Source organism: Ambystoma mexicanum, chromosome 2q (assembly GCF_040938575.1).
Source record: "Ambystoma mexicanum isolate Mex_15411 chromosome 2q, UKY_AmexF1_1, whole genome shotgun sequence".
NCBI lineage: Eukaryota > Metazoa > Chordata > Amphibia > Caudata > Ambystomatidae > Ambystoma > Ambystoma mexicanum.
The window spans coordinates 536832195-536853030 of NC_090924.1; the positions used below are offsets into that span (position 1 = coordinate 536832195).

Consider the following 20836-nt stretch of genomic DNA (forward strand, 5'->3'; position numbering starts at 1 on the left):
CAAAAAAAGACGCCACCGGTCCCCTTCCACCTCATTCTCGGACGAATCCCCCAAAAGAATGGAATGCCCCACAAAACATTCTTCCTCCGAAGAACGGGAAGCATTAAGAATTAAAATGATGGAGGTTTTTGAAAAGGCTAAGCCTCGGTCCGCGCCTTCCTCGGAAGCTGGCCGGGAGCGTTACCGTTCTGACACTAGTGTGCCCTCGAGCCCGGATGATCGTAGGAGAAAAGATTGGGAACCCTCCAGGACCCCGAGCGAAAAAGATAGCTTGAGTCGACCGTTCGAGGTCACAGACGCCGTCCGGAACATGACGCACCTCGAAGGGCGAGCCTTCGAAGAGCGCCTCAACGCCCTCAAAGCCAGCTCCATCGACCACTATTTCGTCGGCGCCATCGACTCCCTTGTCAATGTCGACCCCGAAGCACTCTGCGCCGAATGTTTCAAAGGCTCCAATTCAGCCAGAAGCTGTCAAAATAGCAGCAAAAGAAAAAGCTGCAAAGCCTTCAGTCTCTACTGGAAGACCTCTTCCGTACATTTTTTTTAAAACCTCTTCCAAGAAAAGAATATTTTAAATCCTTAACTTAAGTTTTGAAGAACAAGAGAGGTCTGAGGAGGAGGATGGCACCCCGAATGTCCCAGAATGCCTGTTTTCTGAGGAAAACAGAATGAGAGATCTGGTGGAAACCTTGCATAATGCAAGTGGAATTGACACTTCACCTGAAACAGATTTTGGCAGGCCAGAACCAGGGGGACATGCCAGTTCCTCATACAGGCAGCTAATGACAAAGGTGGTTGAATATTTAGGATGGGCTAGACCACCAACTCAGTTCATCCAGGATGATCTGACCGATATATTGGATCATGGTCCCACCGAAGATCCAATTCTACCCTTACAAAATAGGGTGTCCAAAAATTGGGAGACCCCGGACTCTATTCCTTCGGTGAATAAGTCCCTCACTTCAAAATACTGCCCTTCCAGTAGCGACCCCCGCTATCTGTCCAAACATCCTACTCCTGGTGGTCCAGGCAGCCACAGCTTAAAATAAGGTGGCGTACCCTTCCATCCCTCCGGATAGGGACGACAAGCGTGTGGATGGTTGGGCGCGCAACGTATTTTCAGCTGGGAGTATGATGTTAAAATCGGCCAACACCACATGCGCCTTGGAAATGTTTTCGTACACTCTGTGGGAGTGCATTGTTAGAGATGGAGTGGAGGCCATGCAGGAATCCCTTCAGTCTGGATTGGACACTGAAGATAGTGTGAGCAGGTCCATGGCCACTAGCACAGTAATGCACAGATTTGCGTGGGTGTGAAAGTCAGGTTTTGCACCAAACGTGCAAAACCATCTTTTGAACATGCTCTTTGACTGGTCCCACCTTTTTGGCAACAAGGCTGACTAGAATCTTGAGAGGTTGCAGACCTCAAAAGCGGCTGCCAAATCTTTAGGAGCTGCTATTAGGCAACCTAAGCCTTTACCTGCATCAGGACAATCTTGAAGGGGACGATCCTATCGTTATTACTCCTCATATGGAAAGGCGAGAGGAATGGCCAGTCAAAGAGGCTAGAGAAAAGCCACTCATGGTGGATGAGGAAAACGTGCAAAGCCAGCCCCAAACGCAGCCGCTTTACCATCAGCGGCCGCAGCAACCGCCACAAAACCACTTTGAGGACTTGCAACACAAGACACCTGTGGGAGGCGGGCTGTCACAGCATCTGCAAGAATGGCGAGCCATTACTTTAGATGTTTGGGCTCTAGAAATAATAGCCCAAGGTTACTGCCTTCCTTTTCTAACGCAACCTCAAAGCAATCCACCAGGGAGACGCTCCATGAAGTTTCCAGACCCACTCCTACAGCAGGAAGTCTTAACCCTGCTGGAGAAAAGGGCTATGGAACCAGTACCTGTAGCGGATAGAAACAAGGGATGGTACTCCCCATATTTTTTGATTCCCAAAAAGGACTGAGGACTGAGACCCATCTTGGACTTAAAAGGCTTGAACAAGCTCCTCAGGAAGGACAAGTACAAGATGGTCACTTTCTCAGATCCTTCAGGCCCTTCAACTTCAGAATTGGTTGGTGTTTGGACCTCCAGGATGCTTATTTTCATGTGCCAATCCATCTCAAGCACAGAAAATACCTGAGGTTTGTAGTTGGCGATTCGCACTATCAATTTCGAGTCCTGCCATTTGGGTTGACCTTCGCCCCGAGGGTCTTCACCAAGTTGATGGTAGTGGTGGCAGCGCACCTCAGGAAAGGGGGATTCACATCTCCCCCTACCTGGACGATTGGTTGATCAGGGCATGTTCTGCCAAACAAGCCCTGGATCATCTGAAAGTCAGGTGCCACTTCCTCCACAGACTGGGCCTCTCCCTCAATTTCAAGAAGTCACAAATGACACCTTTCCAACAGCTCCAGTACATGGGGGCTGTATTGGACACATCCTTGGGAAAGAGCTCGCCTCCCAAGTCGAGGGCTCAAGACATTCTTCAGATGGTTTCCAAATTCCAAAATGCCCAAAATCTCCAGGAGGCCTACAACTTCTTGAGGTTGCTCAGCCTCATAGAATCCTGCATTTTCCTAGTGCCAGAAGCACGCTTGAGGATGAGATCCCTTCAATGGGCTCTAAAGACTCAATGGTCCCAGTTTTCAGGTCAAATGACGGACCTCCTTCAAATTCAGAACAAGGTTCGGCAGGATCTTCTGTGGTGGACTTGCACAGAGAACATCCTTAAATGAGAACATTTTTAGCGAGCATGGCCGGAGATTACAGTAGTGACGGACGCCTCACTCATTGGGTGGGGAGCTCATGCCAATGATCTGACAATCAACGGTTGTTGGTCTCCATTGGAGGTCAAAACTACACGTCAACCTTTTAGAGCTGAGAGCAATCTGACTAATGTAGAAGGCTTTTCTGCCATCTGTCAAGGGAAAAAATGTCCTGATAATGACAGACAACACAGTGGCCATGCATTACCTAAACAAAAGAGGTGGTGTAGGGTCACTACCCCTGTGCAGAGAGGCAATGCGGCTCTGGTATTGGGGCAATTCAAGAAGGAATCTCCTTAACGGCAGCTCATCTGGCTGGGGAGGAGAATGACGGCGGACGCTCTGAGCAGGCAGAGTACGGTGTCCCATGAGTGGGAACTGGCTCAGGAAGTCCTTCAGGAGATCTTCACCCTTTGGGGAACCCCTCAAGTAGACCTGTTTGCAACTGGAATCAACCGGAAGTGCGAAAAGCATTGCTCAAGGGAATTTCCCCCGAGAGGAGCACTAGGGGACGCGTTCGTGGTGGAGTGGAACTCCCCACTGCTATACGCGTTCCCTCAGATTCCCATCATTCCTCAAGTCATAAGGAGATTGAGACGGTTCGGAAACCGCATGATCCTATTTTCCCCGAATTGGTCCAGGAGAAGGTGGTACCAAGGCCTTCTAGACATGTCCATCTGTCCTCTGTTCCGTCTTCCTCAGAGAGAAGACCTTCTCTCACAAATGGAGGGCCAGGTTCTCCATCCAGAGGTCAGGTCTCTCAACCTTCATGCTTGGTATCTGAAAGGCTGAGATACAAGGATTGTGACCTTCCAGATGACGTAATGGAGGTGTTGCTTTCGGCAAGAAGGCCAGCAACAAAATCTCTATACCGTTGCCGTTGGAAAAAGTTTTGCAACTGGTGCAGGGAAAAGAATGTTGATCCTTTTCTGTGTTGTATCCCGGAAGTGTTGTCCTTCCTCTTGTCCCTGGCACATGGAGGCCTCAATGTTGGGACCATTAAAGGTTATTTTGCAGCGCTTTCCATTTTAACGCACTCTTCGGAAGAATGTTCCTACTTTACAATTTCTTGGATAATAAAATTCTTAAAGGGACTCACCAATGTGTTCCCTCCTTCTCCTTTCCAAGTCCCAGTTTGGGACCTTAATCTGATTCTAAAGTTTTTAATGTGTGCCCCTTTTGAACCCTTGCACATTTGTCCATTAAGATTACTAACGTTGAAAACTGCTTTCCTGGTTGCTTTAACATCTGCACGAAGAGTGAGCGAATTGCAGGCCCTGTCTTCTGGGCCACCCTATACTGTGTTCCACAGGGACAGTGTTATTGAGGGTTAAACCCTAATTTTTACCTAAAGTTGTGTCTGATTTCCATTTAAATCATTAAATTATTCTGCCCGCATTCTATCCTCCACCTCATCCCAGTAAGGTGGAGGAAAGATTGCACCGGCTGGACCCGAGAAGAGCTCTAAGCTTTTACATTTCTAGGCTTTCCAAGCTTAGAGTGGATAATCAACTTTTCATTGGCTACACCGGAAGGAAATTGGGTAAATCAGTGTCAAAACAAAGGCTTAAGGGCCCATTCTACCAGAGGCATAGCCTCTTCAACAGCCCTTCAAAGAGGTGTTCCCTTAAAATCTATTTGTGAAGCAGCAACTTGGCCATCGCTGCACACTTTTTCTAAATTTTATTGTCTGGATGCTTCCCAGTCTAAAGAGCTCGCTTTTGGTAAAGCAGTACTATATTCGGCTACATAATAAAAATCTAACTCCCTCCTCCAGAGAGTTTTCTACACTGCTTTGGGAGTCTATCTAAGATGAAGAATACGTTCGAGGACACAATCCATTCGAAGAACAAGTTACTTACCAACTGGTAACTTTCTTTCAACTGGATGTTCCTCCAACGTATTCCTCATCGCCCTCCCATCCTCTGTATTCCCTCTGTAGATTTTCCGGGTTGTAGCCACTCCAACTTTCGCAAGGCTGACACATGGCTACCTACTCTATCTATACAACAGAGAAAGAGGGGAAAAAAACAGAACTGAGGCCAACGGGCACCACGTGTGCTACTTGTATACCCAATGACGTCACCCTCAACATCTAAGATGAGGAATACGTTGGCGGAACAGCCAGTCGAAAGAACATTACCAGTTGGTAAGTAACTTGTTCTTCTCTTGCTCTGAAAACAGCATTCTGATATTTGGCAGTTGCAAGTACAATAGTGCCCTTTTGTCTGTCAGCCAACTGTGCACCTTTTGAATTATCTTCTGCAGTGTAGTCTCATATTCCTTGTTCCAGGTTTTCAATCTGCAGAAGGCCACATTTCCCTGGCCTCTGTTTTATCCAAGGAAATACAATGTTTTCATGATCTTGCAGTTTTTCTCTGCCAGTCTACAATATGTTTTCCAATTACAAAAAGGATTTCTGCATTCTTGGGCCCAATGTGGCTAGAGGCAGTTCATTTTGATCCTGGGGCTGCCTTCAAACCCCACAAGTCTGGGCAACCATGTGTATTTACAACGATGATAGCAACACATTTTCACCTGAAAGGGCATACACTTTTTCCTCTACTTGACAACTGGATCATATGGGATTTTGCTATGCAGTGCTACCAGCATATACAAGAGACCTATAGCATTCACTTTCTCAATAAATGTGCAGTCTTAGTGTCCATAATTCTAGAAACCAAAATGAACACACACATTGTGATGGTCCACCAATCCAATAATAGGGTTCAAGCTTTCCAGGCAAGTTTTCTTCAACAGCTGGATGTCAAATGCACAGTGGGATAGGCCGTGCAAATGCCAGGATAATAGCTTCACATGCCACCACTCCAACAGTGGCTCAGTGCAAGTTGGACAAAAGACACCGGAGATGGGAGGATCTAGTGGTTGTAACAAAGTCATTAGTACTCTAAAATGGGGGAACGCAGTAAACCTATTGCTAAAACAGCCTTTCACGCCCTCCTCCCCCACCCCTCCCTGCAAATGGCAATTAGGATACACACTTCTCAATTGGTTTTGAGGTGTCCATCTCTGCACACTAGAGACACAAGGTAGATGAACACCACTAAAAGCTCTACTTATAGGACAGACATTCCTTGTTGGGGTTCTCTTTTTCCTTTATCCCCTGATATTTTTCCCAGATCTTTCCCTCTATTTTTATGAAGAGGGACTTGTATGGATGGTGTGCCTGTGTGACTTCAACACTCAATCATGTGCTGTCCTATAGTAGCGCAAAGGGTTCATTCACCAACTTGCTAAGCTCATCTGTATTGGGGCACTGATCAGTCCCTATGGCGATCACTGCAGGGGAACTCTGTCTCCCTTTGTGAAATGTCGTGTTTATTTTATACTGTACACATCGCTTGTTGGGTAAAGATTTGGGGTAGTACCCTTAGGGTGCACTACAACAATATTGGCCTCCTGGCAATAGGTCCCAACCTTAGGTAGAAGTCTGAACTACACAGGTTGGTAGTGTGGTAGAGCACCCAGGCTTCTTTCAAGAGGGCTCAATGTGAGCTGTAGAGTGGTCACACAAAGATTCACAGTGACAAGTATTCAAACAAACACTTAAACTCAAGGTTTCTTGATAAAAACATTTATTTACCGGTCATTTGAATAAGCCTTCTTTAGAAGGGAGCAATAAAATAGTAATACACAAATACCTTCAAAAGACACACTCTTACTTTCTAAATCAGCAAACGCCCATTGGGGATGACATACAGAAACTTCCTACACCCTCAGGTGACTTCAATAGTTAGGACAGTGTGGACATTGATATATTACTGTTAGCATTTAGAATAGTACTGAGATGAGCTTCAAAGAAAATGTTAGAACAAACAAGAGATCACAAATACTCTTAAGCAGGCAAATTGTTTTCAACCCTCCCTAAAACCAGAGGAGAGGAGTTTTTCAGTGAAACGGGCTAAGCCAAAGTCAATGGGCAAAGGTTTATGTAGCAGAAGCACCTCTTGCAGGTAAGTAAGAAAAGTCTTTGCACAATGTTTGAGAAGTCTTTGGTGAAAAAGAAGAATTAATGAAGGGCCACAAGCTGTTAGGCTTGTGAAGAGTAGACACAAATCTACAACAAGAGGCAAGTTCTCTTAGACTTTACAGTACCTTTAGTTCAACGAAAATGCAGCAGATGACTTCTGTTCCTATGCAGCTCTGCAGATCTTGGGTTCCTGGGCCTCAGTCGTGGGGACAAGAGGGAGGACTTCTGGGGACTCCTGCACTGCAATGGGACGTTTAGCGACCAGCAATCTTCAAACAAGTGGCAATTCTGTGTTTCAGCTCCTCGCGTCTACCGCAAACTTCACCACCGCAGTTCCTGGCTGTCGAGATGGGCTTTCCTTGCATCTGCATCTGGGGTCCAGCACTCTGTTGTGGCTCAGGCTCGGTCAGTCCTGCTTCCTGGGAGTCCGAAGGATCTACGTGGAGCTCTTGGCCCACTTTAAAAGCAATGCAAACAAACTGGTGTCTCTCTCCCTGGCCCTTCGGTTCCAGCAGCAACTGCAGTGGAAGTGCAACCAGCTTCAAGAGTGTCCAGGTGGCTTACTTTTGAGTTGATGGGTACCACCAACTCAAAGGGAGAAGTCATCCTTGCAGGAGCTTCTCTGTCTATACGAATTTGGAGTTTCAGCACAGCAGCAGGGCTTCACCCGGCGGACCAACGGTCCAGGAGTTGCAGCAGGCGTCTTCATCGGTTCCTTCGTCCAGTGGTGGACACTGCCTTCCAAGCCAAAAGCCTCAACCTTTTATTCAGGTCTCTCCCATTCATTACAGCCTGGCTGTCAATCACCCAGCAGGATGGCTGTTCTTACTTGACAGCCAGTGGGCCAATCACGAGAGGGCATTTGGGTCTCCTAGGAGACTAAGCACAAGGAGTTTCGGGCCCCTCCCTCAATTCCTGCCCCCACCAGACACCCTGGAGCCAGAGGCCAGCTTCACTCGTGAATCGCGCCAAAGGCAAAGCGAACAAAGGGACCAAACCAAGTTTGGCGCGCAGAGTAAATCTCGAAGGACCTTTCCACAAAGAAATGGTGAAAAAAGACTGGGGCCATTTTGACATAAAATGGCACCCAAGGGTGCTTTACTGCAGCTGTGAACGCAGCCCAGGGTAAAGGCAGACCATGGTAGTAAAAAGTAAACAACTGCCACAGCCATTCATCGAGGAAAGGGTAACATACAAATGTTACATGAGAGGCTAGACAAAGGGCATGATACTATGTAACCCCTCCAGCACCCTATTGTAAGATAGTGTGTAATGTGTCTTGAAATTTACAGTGGTAGGTAAAGTCAATTTCACTTAACTGCTCTTGGAAACCGTAATTATCCAAGAAAAGGGTATTAAAACCTTTGGGGAAATCTGAAAGACTTCCCTGTGCTACTGCACTGAAGGTGCTGCGTGACACAATGTAAAAAGATGCCTATGGAGTTTGTCAGACTCCAAATACCAAAAAGAAACATTGTTAAAATCACATTAAAATATATGAGAGAGTGGGAAAAGAGTCTCTCTCTCTCTCACTCTCTCTCTCACTCTCTCTCACTCTCTCTCTCACTCTCTCACTCACTCACTCTCTCTCTCTCACACTCTCTCGCTCTCTCTCTCTCTCTCTCACTCTCTCTCTCTCGACAACTTTGTGATTGCATGATGTGTTAAAGGTTTTTTTTTTTTTTGCTGCTTTCCTCCCATTGACTTCTATGGGCTGCTCTATCTTTTTTTGCTCATTTTGGACTCTGCTCTTTATAAAGGTGAGTAAATCCTTCTCCTGTACTTCCCTTGCCTGTTTTTGAAGGGGAAACCGACTGGTCCCCTAGACTATCCGTACTGAGAGACTAGGCCTCTTTGTGAATTCTTGTATTGTTGCACTTGCACTCATCACCTTACAATGAATTGTAGATAAGATACTTTGTACGTTTGTGTCTTTTCATATGATGGATTTTGGGTTATTTTTACAGTGTGCCTAACACAAGCTGGTGGCAACTGTGATATTTTTACTGTTTTTGATACATTTTACTTGTGCACTTTTGCATTTACCATGAATGGCTGTCCAGATCTCAAGCCGGCCTTCGTTAGTGCTTCGACCCCTGCACCCATGGGAACAGTCTTGTACTGTGCTTCATTCACCTTCCTTAGTTGCATACTAGTTCTCCAATGTGGTTATTACTTAACCTGTTTTTCTTCATTTGATTTGGTACATTGCAGTGTCCTAAAACTAGTCTGTGTTCAAAAGTAAAGTGATGGTACTCTTTAGTCGGAGCATCCATAAAGTGAATGAGTATATAATGGTGTATGTTTTTAGTATAACATGTACCTCTGGTTTCTAACTGCTAAGAGTTATCCAGGGACTAAATACATTTTATTTTGTATACGTTCTGCCTAACATATTTTATTAATGCACTGTGTGTGCTTTAACACACTGTCCTAAGTCTAATCCTTCTCAGTCACACTACTTTGATAGTCTGGCTAGAAATTCTTTTTTTTCCTGTTCATCTGATTAAGGTGACCGATCAGAATCTATCCTCGGGACTGATTCTGAAAATCCATCTTAACAGGTACTTATGCATTTTTAAGCCCAATTCACAGCCATTTTGTTTTGGCCCATCTCTTCGTCTGTAGGGACCAGGAGGCAGGCTTAAAATGGATGATTTGTCATTGGTTTCTGAGACCATACCTGAACCCACTACTGTGGCTTAAACAGGCGTAGCCTTGTTTTCTGCCCCCACATGGTCATAATAAAGATCCTGTGTTGGGTGGACCAGAGTCACAGACCTACAAAGACCGCCAAACCCTTTGTCGACCCAATATGTTGCTCCTGTTATGGGACCTTTGTTTGTCAGCTGGCTGTCTCACATTAAGCCCTGCAGTCGCCCTTTGTTTTGTTCCATCGCCCTGGTGCCTTTTGAGTCTCTGCGCTTACTTCTGGCTGGTGGGTCGCAATCCTGGAAGCATGGTTTATTCTTTGTTGCAGTTTTCACTGGTTTGGCGGTAAGTCCGCAGCTGAAAAATGCTTGTCCCAGTCCTGAAAAAGGCGGCTTCTACTTAACGGTTTCCAGCACCATCTCTGAACCACATTTTTGGTGACTGGTTTCATGCGTACTTGTCCCTGGCTCCGGATACATTGTTCAGAATGAGGTCCACTGGGTCTAGAAGTAGTGGGGTTTTGCAGCTGCACTCAACTACACCCCCCCCCTCCCCACTCCTCCCTCCCCCCAACACTGCAATTCACCATGGATTCCATTGGTCGGGATCCTGCTTTGCTTCCATCCTTCAAACCTGGAACTCTTCAAAGGGACCCCCTCTGGTGTTCCTTTTGATTGTCCCTGTATGGCAGAACTGGTACTAACCTAGTGTTAAACTGTAACCACTGTTTGCCTATGGACTTGTTTTTAGTAACTTTCCTCAAAGGAGTCGTTCAGTCAAGGTTTTAACTACTCCATAGTAACTGAAAAGGGTACATACTTGACTTTTTGGCATTTTTTATGGGCCCATCTTGAGGTTGTTGGGACAGTTTTTTTCTGAAGTCCAACTAAGGGCTTAGTAAAACCGTTCAACTGAGACAGCACAAGACTCCACTCTTAGTATAAGGCTGTAGCACCTGAGTTCAGGGTAGTGTAGACAGAGCATCCAGGCTTATTTTAGGAGGGAGAGAGGGCTGTATAAATCAGTACAAAGGAATTGTAATACAAATGGTCCAAAGAAACACAAACTCTATGTATTGTAAAAAAATAAATGGTTCATTTAAATACAAGTAGGCCCAGATAAATCGTGGGAGTGGGGGGGGGTGGGGGGGTATAAGTACTATCACGTTATATATAACCACAATTATAAAAACACAACACTATGCTTGAAAGTGCACATACCAAAGCATATAACCTATTTTGGAACACCTAACAGTAGTTCTAGGGAAGTCGAACCCAATAGTTACTTTTGGATTACTTACAGTAATACAGGTTAGTAGACCCTAGCAGTTGTACCGTGCCGCTTAGCAAGAAATCACATAGTAAGTCAACTGGACAATCGACTTTTCAGAATAGTGGAACACTTATTCGAGGAACAGTAAAAACCCATAACTCTGATTCAGGATAACCGTTATTCTAGGGGAGTTTGACCTTGGGGCGTAATATTCAATTACAGTTGCTTTTAAGTTCAGACTAATGGAAGCAGTATAACTTATTTTAAATTAAGTTATACTTGGGGTAAGTAAAACCTATATACTTTTGCAAGGAGCAACCAGCAACCTAAAAGTTAATTATGACCAAGGCATACTTATTCTGACAGGCTAACAGCAAGTCGGGGGGCAAGCAAGACCCAATTTTGGACACTCGTACAATTATCCTAACGGGAATAATAAAGAGAAACCAAAAACATTACTTTTGGGAAGAGGGAAACCCAATTCACAGGTGAGTAAGTTAACCTTCTATATACTTTCTGTTAGAATGGCAAGACAGTAAGACTTTGAGAATACTTATTTAAGAAGGCACACAGCTTATTCTAGGTCAGTAAATCCTATATATACTTTTCAGAATGGCAGAACATATCTAAGGTAAGTAATAACTTTTTGCGACTATTCATTCTGCGTTTAATGTTACCAACTAATGCATTTACAAGTAAACTTTTCAACACTTGTTTTACTTTTCAAGGCAGACACTTTAAAGTTTCTACTCCTTCCCAATTCGAGTACATGAGTTCTCTCTGAGGCAGAAGAGGGACCCTAGTAGTAGGCAGGGTGAGATGGGGCTCAGTTGCAGGCAAAGTCAGAGTTCATGAGAAAGACTGGGCAAAAAACTAAGCAGTTCACTTTGAAAGTTAGTTAGGGTCCAGGGACTTCAGAGAAGACACCCTAGGTGGATTCCAGCAGTGGGACTGGGTGAACTGGACGAGAGACCTCCCAATCACAGTAGCACCCCACGGATAATTAGGAATCACAAGAGACTGAAGGTAAGTAAATATCCAAGCCAACGGAGTACCTCAGTACAGAATAAGTGTTGCAGCAGGAAGACTTCAGGATATGCAGCCAAAAACCTGTTAGATGGATTCCTTTGTCTAGAAGATGGAAGACAGGACTTTGGAAGAACTTTTGCAGCAGGGATCACGGAAGAAGTCTCAAGGCAAGATGTTCCTTGCGGCTGGATCCGGATGTGCGGGTTTGGCGCCTTTTGAGGAGCACAGAAGAAGACAGAATATTGCTGGTCGGATTCTTGTCGTTTCCAAGGTCCAGCACTCTGGCGAGGGGACTTTTCTCACTTGATTCATGTCTCTGTAGGTCCAGCAGGATGCCAACAATGTTTCAGCACATTCGAAATTCGCAAGACCTTGCACCGCCTAATGGCTTGAGATCCTACGGTATTGGGATATTGCAGCCCTGCAAGGTCGCCGCACATTTTTGGAGTCCCCAGGCTGATTGGAAGGAAGGGTAACAGCAGGCTCTGGTTACACAGCAGGCTCTCTGGTTGCTGGAAATTGTCTCGGCTCGGTTTTCTTCATCCTCTCCAGTTTTGGTTTCAGTGGTCAACTTGTCAGCAGCTTCCAGGTTCGGAGGTTTAATCCGGAACTACAGCACAAGCTCTGCATTCTGTCCCCGCATTTTACAGCAAGGGGCGGCCTGGCTGTCCAATCAGAATAGCCAGCCCCCCACTGGTAGTTCCCTTTCAGGCAAGGTGGAAGACAAAGGGATGCAGAGTTTTGGACTACTCACTTTCTTCCTGCTTTTCCAGACACCCTGGAGCCTGGACGGGGAATCCACAGGATTCTCCCCAAAGACAAAACAACCACTGAAGTAGTTCCCGCCTAGAATGGCAGGGGAAGACCTCAAACAGCGAGTACACAAGAATTGGCAAACAAAGAGCCCACCATTTTAGAATAATAGTGGCCCTTATGTGCATTAGAAGCTGAACTAACAGCCTGCAAGTAATAAAGACTAAGTCATAAAGGTAAAACTACTGCCACTAGCTATTCATGTTTAACTCACAATTGCAACAAAATGTTACCTGGTAAGTAAGAAAGGGGATACATTATATTACACCACCACCCCGGCCATGAAAATCACTCTTTACTAAAGAGGGGGGAAAATTACAGGGGAGCCCATAGGGGCAACCCAGCCTAAACCCAAAAGTTGTAGGAAACTATAACTTCAACCATACACTATGGAGAGACATAAAATGATCACCCATAAAAAGAGTGAAAGACTAGGTGAGAGGGGAAAAAGATTCCCCTTCACCTAGGGACAAGGGGAAATTGTTACTTGGTCACAGCAAAAGGTTCTGGGGTTGACACAGGTCAGGAAGATTTATCATTTGATATGACAATCTTACTGACCAGAGGTCCCATGATTTTCAACCCAAAGTCTGGATTTTTTGCTTTTACCTATGAGTTAATTGAGACTTTAATATAATGCATCACTGTTGTGAAAGAATAGAATCTGCAAGGGTTAGCAGTTCTGAGTTTTTTTTTTATTTTTGCTACGCAAAATGATGGTGGTTTTCTGAGTCTGCTAAAGAGCCCTCGCTTTCAAAATGCTATGCTGCAAAGCATAAAACACCATCTTGCCAGATGCACTCCATCGCCCATGCAAACATAAGGCAATTTTATAGCCGATGGAAGCAAAAAGGATTGTTCCTTGATTGCACTGCAAACATTTTGTTATTGCTAATTTATATTTTCAAAAAAAAAGAATTGGGCCTATAACTTGGCTGCGACTGGAATTCCTGCCAGTGTGGCCCGCATAATTAATTAGTGGCACTAGGATTTAGTTGTCTGCGTCCTTCACAAATAGTCCAAATCCCTGTGCTCTTGGGTCACTGCTACTGTGAGTATAGCTTTTAAGCGATTGCTTTTTTGTGCGTTCTAAACATTAAATGCTGTTTTTAAAATTAAATAACATAATTTTGAGTTGCCTGCCTAAAATATTTACTGTGGAGCATTTTCTTCTGTTTGCAGGCTTCAGCATTCAACGTAAATTACCAGGACAGTGGTCTCTTTGGAGTGTACACCATATCTCAGGCTGGAGATGCCACCGAAGTAAGTTGCATTGTTTACCCTTGTTCATTCATGTTAAGTCTTCATGTTGGTGAATGGGAACTGCTTCCTTTAAGTAGACAGTTCTAACATTCTGCCTTCTTTCGGGCCTGTTTTAAGTAAGACTTGTGATTTTCTCAGTCTCTAATTCAGCTAACCACTTTGATGTGTTTCTGATTACCATTTTATGAAGTATGAAACTGTTGTACCCTTAATAAATGCGTGCTTGATTTCACAAATGGGATGTTAGTAAATCCAAAAAGATCAGTACGAGTAACAGTACAGGCTTTAGCTAGACCTAATCTTGACTCTGCTTCTTCGCTTTCTTTTTACTTAGAATGTATTCATTACAAACATTGTATTCTTTAAGAACCTCACCAATATCTGGTGTGTACAAAAATAAATGTCCATCGATACACATACAACAACTAACTCTGTCTATAAATCAGTGCATTTATCATGTGAACAAATGAGAATCATTAACAAAAAAGATATACATGCAGGGTTCTACAAGGATCCTGCGTCTCGCCCTCCTTCTACAACATCTTCACCGACCCCTCTTAGACCACCTGGACTCCAACGGCATAGCATACACCAACTGTGCCGATGACAACCAAATCATCACCATCCCTCGACACAGAATCCCTCACCGTCAACAGAATATACACAACAATCCAAGCCTGGATGGCCGCCAACCACCTTTGCCTAAATGACGAAAAAACAGAAATCCTCCTGGTAGTATTTTTCGATAGGAATTGGTGCAGTCCCACTGTGTCTGACTACACCACACTTATCTGCTTGGTATTAGGTAACCCACCTTTTGGTATACGTCTGTACTACACAAGTTGGTAGTGTGACTAAGTAGCCAGGCCTATCTCAAGTGGGGTAAATGTTAGCTGTAGAGCTGTAGCAATGAAATCCGTAAATGCAGATAACCAAGTAACACTTACACTCAATGTTTCTGTTATTAATATTTAACGTACATTTTTAAATGAGCATTCATTAAAAAGGGAAGTCATGTAGCAATGTAAATATACTTTAAAAATACATTTCAAGAGCAGCACAAGTTAGTGGATACTCTTTAGATATGCTTTTCACACACTTTCTACACCCTGAGGTGACTTCATTCACAAGGACTGTAACAGCATTTATATATCAGATTGTGAGGTTGCAGAAAGGAAAAGTTTAAGGAAGGAAAACAGTTAAACAGGTTCTCCAGTATATGTGAGAATACTTAAATCTTCCAATGAGATCTAGACAAGCCTTTCCCAGCAATAACAGTCTAAAACAAGTTACCACCTATGAGGGACAGAAATATCAGTGAGTGGCTACAAAAGTCTGCGGGGAGCCAGGACAGCCAAAGTCAATTGAAGCACAGTCTATGGGGCTGAGGCACTTCTTAGATAAGTCTTGCACAAAGTTAGAGAATTTATAGAAATCACTGGTAGGGTCACAAGCTGTTAAGCCTGTGAAAGGAGAGTTGGAATCAACTCTAACAGTAGCCAATGCAATTCGCAACTGAGAAGAGCACAGCCAAAAAGACAATGAGGTAGGTACCCCAAGTCTAAACAGTACCTCTGGTTTGAAGAAGAGTGGTCCATCTGGATTCTGTCCTGTTGCAGTGGTGCAGACCCTGGGTTACTGAGCCTCAGTCGTGGGGCCAAGAGGGAGGACGTCTGGAGGGCTCCTGTGGCAGGTACGGGCTCTTTTCGGAACAGGGGCACTTTGCGGTTTCAGCTCTCGGTAAACAGCACCGTCATGTATCTTGGATACTGGTTTGGCTTACTTCCCTCCTGGGTCCTGCACTCTGGTGAGGGGACTCGAGCTCAGGTCGCCCTGCTTCTGGAGGGTCCTTAGGGGGCTCCTGGAGTTTTTGGCCGGATTTCAGACGTTTCCCTCGACTTCGGATTTCTCGACCTCTGGCACTCGTTTCTTGCAGCAGCGAAGAAGTACAGCCAGTCAGGGAAGATGGTCCAGTGGAGTTCGTCTCGGGGTTAATTGGTCCCACTAGCCCACTGGAAGAAGTCATCCCTTCCGGAGCTTCTCTGTCGAAGTGGAAAAGGAGTTTCAACACAGCAGCAGGGCTTCACCGGCCAATTCAAAGGTCCAGGAGGATGCAGCAAGCTTTGTTCACGGTTTCTTCATCTCGTATTTCTCCCAATGGTCGGCTCTGCCTCTAGTCCCAAAACTGTTGCCTTTAAAGCAGGTTTCTCCCATTCATGCACAGCCTAGGTTGTTCATCAAACGGCAGGGTGGCTGTCCTGAAAAGACAGGGTGCCAGCCAATCGGGACTGATTGCATTCATGCACTCATAGAGACAAAGGACAGGGGAGTTTCTGGAACCTCCCTCACATCCTGCTTTGCCAGACATACTGGAGCCAGGGGTGGGCTTCAGGCTTAAGCCCGCTAAGGGCAAAACGAACAAAGGACTCAAACCTGGCTCAACACAGAGTAAAACCCAAGAAAGACTTCACAAACAGAAAATGGCAAAAAAAGACTGGGCCATTATTACGAAATGGTCACCCATGGGTGCTATACTGCAGATGGGGGGGGGGGGTTCAGCATGCGGTAGAAAAGCACAATGGTAGGAAAATTAAACCACTGCCACCAGCCATTTAAAGTGGTGAGGATAACATAAAACATGTTACATGAGAATGTAGGATAAGGGGCTACTAGGTAGCCCCCAGCACTCCACATAAAATGGGGTGGATGTGCTGAACCTACAAAGAGAAAAGGTAGGTAAAGTGAATTTCACTTTACTATTCTTGGGAATGGTAGTTCACACAAGAAAAGGTATTTAAACCTTCTGAGAAATCTAAAGGATTTCTCTGTGACACTGCACTGAGGGTGTTGTGTGTCGCCATACAAAAAGTAGATGCCTATGGAGTTTGTCAAACTCCAAAAACAGAAAAAACTCATAATACAAATTAGGTCAAAACACAGAGTGAGAAAAAGGTCTCACTTACTCCAGGGTTAAGATTAAGTCCTACAGTCCAGCATAAGAACTGGGGGTCTCTAAGGTTGAAGGGAATTGGCACAGAAATTAGAATTCTCCCCAACAGCCAACCTTCCCCTTAATTTTGTCCTACACAAAATGAAATTGGAGCAATGCAGGATTACTGATTGCTCAGTCTTGTGTGCATCAATATTGATTCTCTGACCTCCATCAGCTATCACAGAGCTCATCTATCTTCAGCTGACCCTAGACCTACTCTCCAGGTAGACGGGGATTATTCTTCACTGTGACCTTGAGCCTCATGGAGTGTCTCCTGAATTCGGGGAGTTGGGTAATTTAAATAGATCTCAAATGGGTAGGGATATGTTGGTTCCAGCAGCTCTTGCCCTAAAGCTTTATTTCAAGTAGTGGAGGCACATCTGTATATGGTGCAGTCATCACACAATCTCACCTTTTGACTGCAGCTCTCAAAAACTTCTGCCAGACTGGTTTTAGTTCGCCAAGGACGGCTTGACTGGTTCTTCCATTAATGTGCACTTTCCAAAAAAATGTCTCCATACATTCGAAAGCCTCAAGGCTCTTCACTTAGGAGTCACACGCATTAAACAATGAATTAAAGGGCTATTCAGTCTTTCCTCCCATCATGGATGAATGGTTGGCATGGGGGCGAAGCACAGTGCTCGGAAAGGTTACAGGGCACCCTTTTGAACCTATGCACAAGACTGATCTTAAATGTGTCCCCTGTGGCTATCCTATCAATTACCCTTTTTTATATATTTGCTAAAGATTCTTATTTAAGGTTCCTTCTTAATTCTACTTGAACCCAATGGTGGTTCCAATATTTTTTTATGAACCATCTACTCTAGCAAACAGTTTACTAAATTCCCTCAACATAATAGGATGTTGAAATACTACATTGAACAGACTAAGCCTATGCAAAATCTTCACAGCTTTTTGCAGCCTTTGGCACCAGTGGAAAACGCTCTGGAATATTGGAAGTGCGACATCACCAGGTGGCTGCATTACAGCAGAGCAGTTGGAGCTCTTCACTAAAGCCCCTTCAATGAGAGCACATTCACAAAGTCTTACTGTATTGATACACAAGCAGCAGATGATTAGAGTTGGGCAGTTCTGTACATTGTTTTTGCATAAGGTGAGCTGCCTTGCATTTGGCTGGATGTTTCTTTTCCTACTGTGTTGAGATCTATTTAACAGCATGTGAATCTGTGAAAGATGCAATGCTGGAGAGTCACGTTACTTACTGTAACTAGGGTTTTTCAGCATTAGTGTCTTACAAAGATTCACATGTGACCCGTCCCAACCCAACATGAGGCTCCATATTTATGGTGTTAGGCAAGATTGTGTGCAGTACCCGTTGGGTGCACTACAGCACCCTTGACCTCCTGGCACTAGGAACCCAACCTTTAGTATATGTTCGTACTACACAGGTTGGTAGTGTGGCTGAGTAGCCAGGCTTATCTCAAGGGAATTGGACGATCGGACCGAAAAAAAGGTCTGACCGTACAAAAAGTCAGAAGAATGCTACCACCAAACGTTCGAAAACCAAAAGTTTGAACCTTTGGTGGTAGCATTGTAGGTAAATATAAAAGACTGCGGGGGATGCAGGGCTGTCCCTGCAACACCCCGCTCACTACACTTTAGAGTATAGTGAGTGGGTGTTGCGCGGGAAGCCCCTGCAGCTCCCGGGAAAAAAAAGAAAAGGACCCTGCGGCGCCAGTTCCCGATCACAGAAGTGAAAGGGAACAGGCGTCGCAGGGACACAGCCTGAAGAAAAGGTAAGTAGGGTTTGTTTATGTTGGGGGTGTGGGTGGGGGCTGTGTCATGGGTGGGGGTGTGGGTATTTAGGGGTTTTGAACGTGTGTGCGCATGGGAAATGTACAAACCTTTTGTGGTTCGTACACTTCACATGCAAACTTTTCGGCCGCGGGAAAATCAGCCGCAGTCTGATCACGTAGATCCATCTCAAGAGGGGTCAATGCGAGCAGCTGTGTTTTTACACAGAGGTTTACAGTGACAAGTATTCAAATAAACTCTAACACTCAAGGTTTCTTGATTAAACAATTATTAATTTAACAGTCAGTTGAATAAGCTTTCTTCAGAAGGGGCAATATATAGGTAACACACACACACACACACACACACACACACACACACACACATACACTTCAAAATACACAGTTAGTTTCTCTAAATCAGCAAGTACCCATTTGGGATGGCACACAGATTCCTACACCCAGAGGTGACTTTAATAACCAGGACACTGTGGACATTACTATATCACTGGTACATTTAGAGCAATACTGAGTTGGTGTCAAAGAAAAGGGTTCAAGAATAAAACAATGGTCACACAAATATTCTGAAGCATGCAAGTATGTTTTAACCCTCCAATGCAAAGTAAATTAACCCTTTGCTGGAGGAAAGTTAGAGCACAAAGTCAGAGGTAAGATGATTCTTTCAGGGAGCCAGGCCAGCCAATGTTAAGTTAGCGAAAGTCTAGGTGAGCTGAAGCACTTCTTGCAGATAAATAAGTATTTTACAATGTTTTAGAAGTCTTTGTAGCTAAAGTAGAATCAATGTAGGGCCACAAGCTGGGAGGCTTGTGAGGTGCAAAAGTAGCAAGCAGGCAAGTCCCCTTAGTTTTACAGTACCTTTGGTTAAAAGAAATGGTTCCAGCTTGCTTCTGTTCCTGTACAGCTCTGCTGATCCTGTTGTTCCTGGGCCTCAGTCGTGGGGACAAGAGGGAGAACGTCTGGGGACTCATGCACTGCAATGGGATGGTCAGCAGCAGCAAAGGGGAAACTTCAATTCAGCGGCACTTTGCTGTTTCAGCTCCTCGCCTCTCAGCAAATGGCACCACCGTGGTTCTCGGCTACAACTATGGACTTTCCTTGCATCTGTGGTCCAGCACTCTGTTGTGGCTCAGGTTTGGTCAGTCCTGCTTCCTGGGGGTCCGGGGGAGCTTCCACAAGCTCTGGTCAGACTTAAAATTGATGCACTCAATCTGGTGTTCCTCTCCCTGGCACTTCGGTTCCAGCAGCAGCAGTGGAAGTACAGCCAGCTCCGAGAGGATGTCCAGCTGAGTTCACTTTGGGGTTGATTGGTCCCACCAACCCACGGGGCTTCTCTAGTCGAGGCGAATTTGGAGTTTCAGCACAGCAGCAGGGCTTCACCGGGCAAACCAACGGTCAAGGAGTTGCCGCGGGCATCTCTTCCAAGTTCTTCGTCGGATTCCTTTGTCTAGTGGTTGACTCTTCCTTCCAAGCTAAAAAGCCTTGCCTAATATGCAGGTTTCTCCCATTCATTCCCGCATAGCTGTCAATGACTCAGCAGGTGGCTGTCCTCTAAGGACAGCCATCCTGCCAATCACCTTTGGGTGCATTCCTGTAACCAAGGGGATGAAGCACAAGGAGTTTTGGGCACCTCCCTCACTTCTTGCCCCTGCTAGACACTCTGGAGCCAGAGGTGGGCTTCACTTGTGAATCCCGCCAAAGACAAAACGAACAATGGGACCAAACTTGGTTTGGCACGCAGAGTAAATCTCAAGAAGGACCTTTCCAGCAAGAAATGGCAAAAAAAGACCGGGCCATTTTGACAAAATGGGCACCCATGGGTGCCTTACTACAGCTGCAAACGCAACCCGCGGTAAAGACACACAACGGTAGTTAAAAGTAAACCACTGCCACCAGCCATTAATTGTACAAAGGGTAACATGAAATTGTTACATGAGAAACTCGACAAAGGGGATACTAAGTAACCCCTCCAGCATCCTTTAAGATAGTGTGCTGGGTCTAGAAAGTTACATAATGTAAGTAAAGTCAATTTCACTTCGCTTCTCTTGGAAACAGTAGTTTCACCAAGAGATGGTATTTAAACCTTTGGGAAATCTGGAATACTTCTCAAGGTGCTGTGTGCCACAATTTAAAGATGAGGCCTATGGAGTTTTTGACTCCAAAGTCAAAAAGGAGTCCAAATCACAGAAAAAAATACCTGAGTGGGGAAAGGGTCTCACTCTCTCCAGGTTAAAAATTAAAAGGCCTTCAGTCCAGCAAAAAGTGTTCGGGGTCTCTAAGGTAG

General features: G+C 45.0%; 1 protein-coding gene across 1 annotated transcript in view; it reads left to right on the top strand.

Moving 5' to 3' along the window:
- The window catches only part of UQCRC2 (ubiquinol-cytochrome c reductase core protein 2), a 666108-nt gene that overhangs the window by 535642 nt on the left and 109630 nt on the right, over positions 1-20836 (top strand). Inside the window, exon 11 of the mRNA XM_069647677.1 lies at positions 13708-13788. Within this exon, the coding sequence (XP_069503778.1) occupies positions 13708-13788 (81 nt within the window). The remainder of the gene's footprint in view (positions 1-13707; positions 13789-20836) is intronic.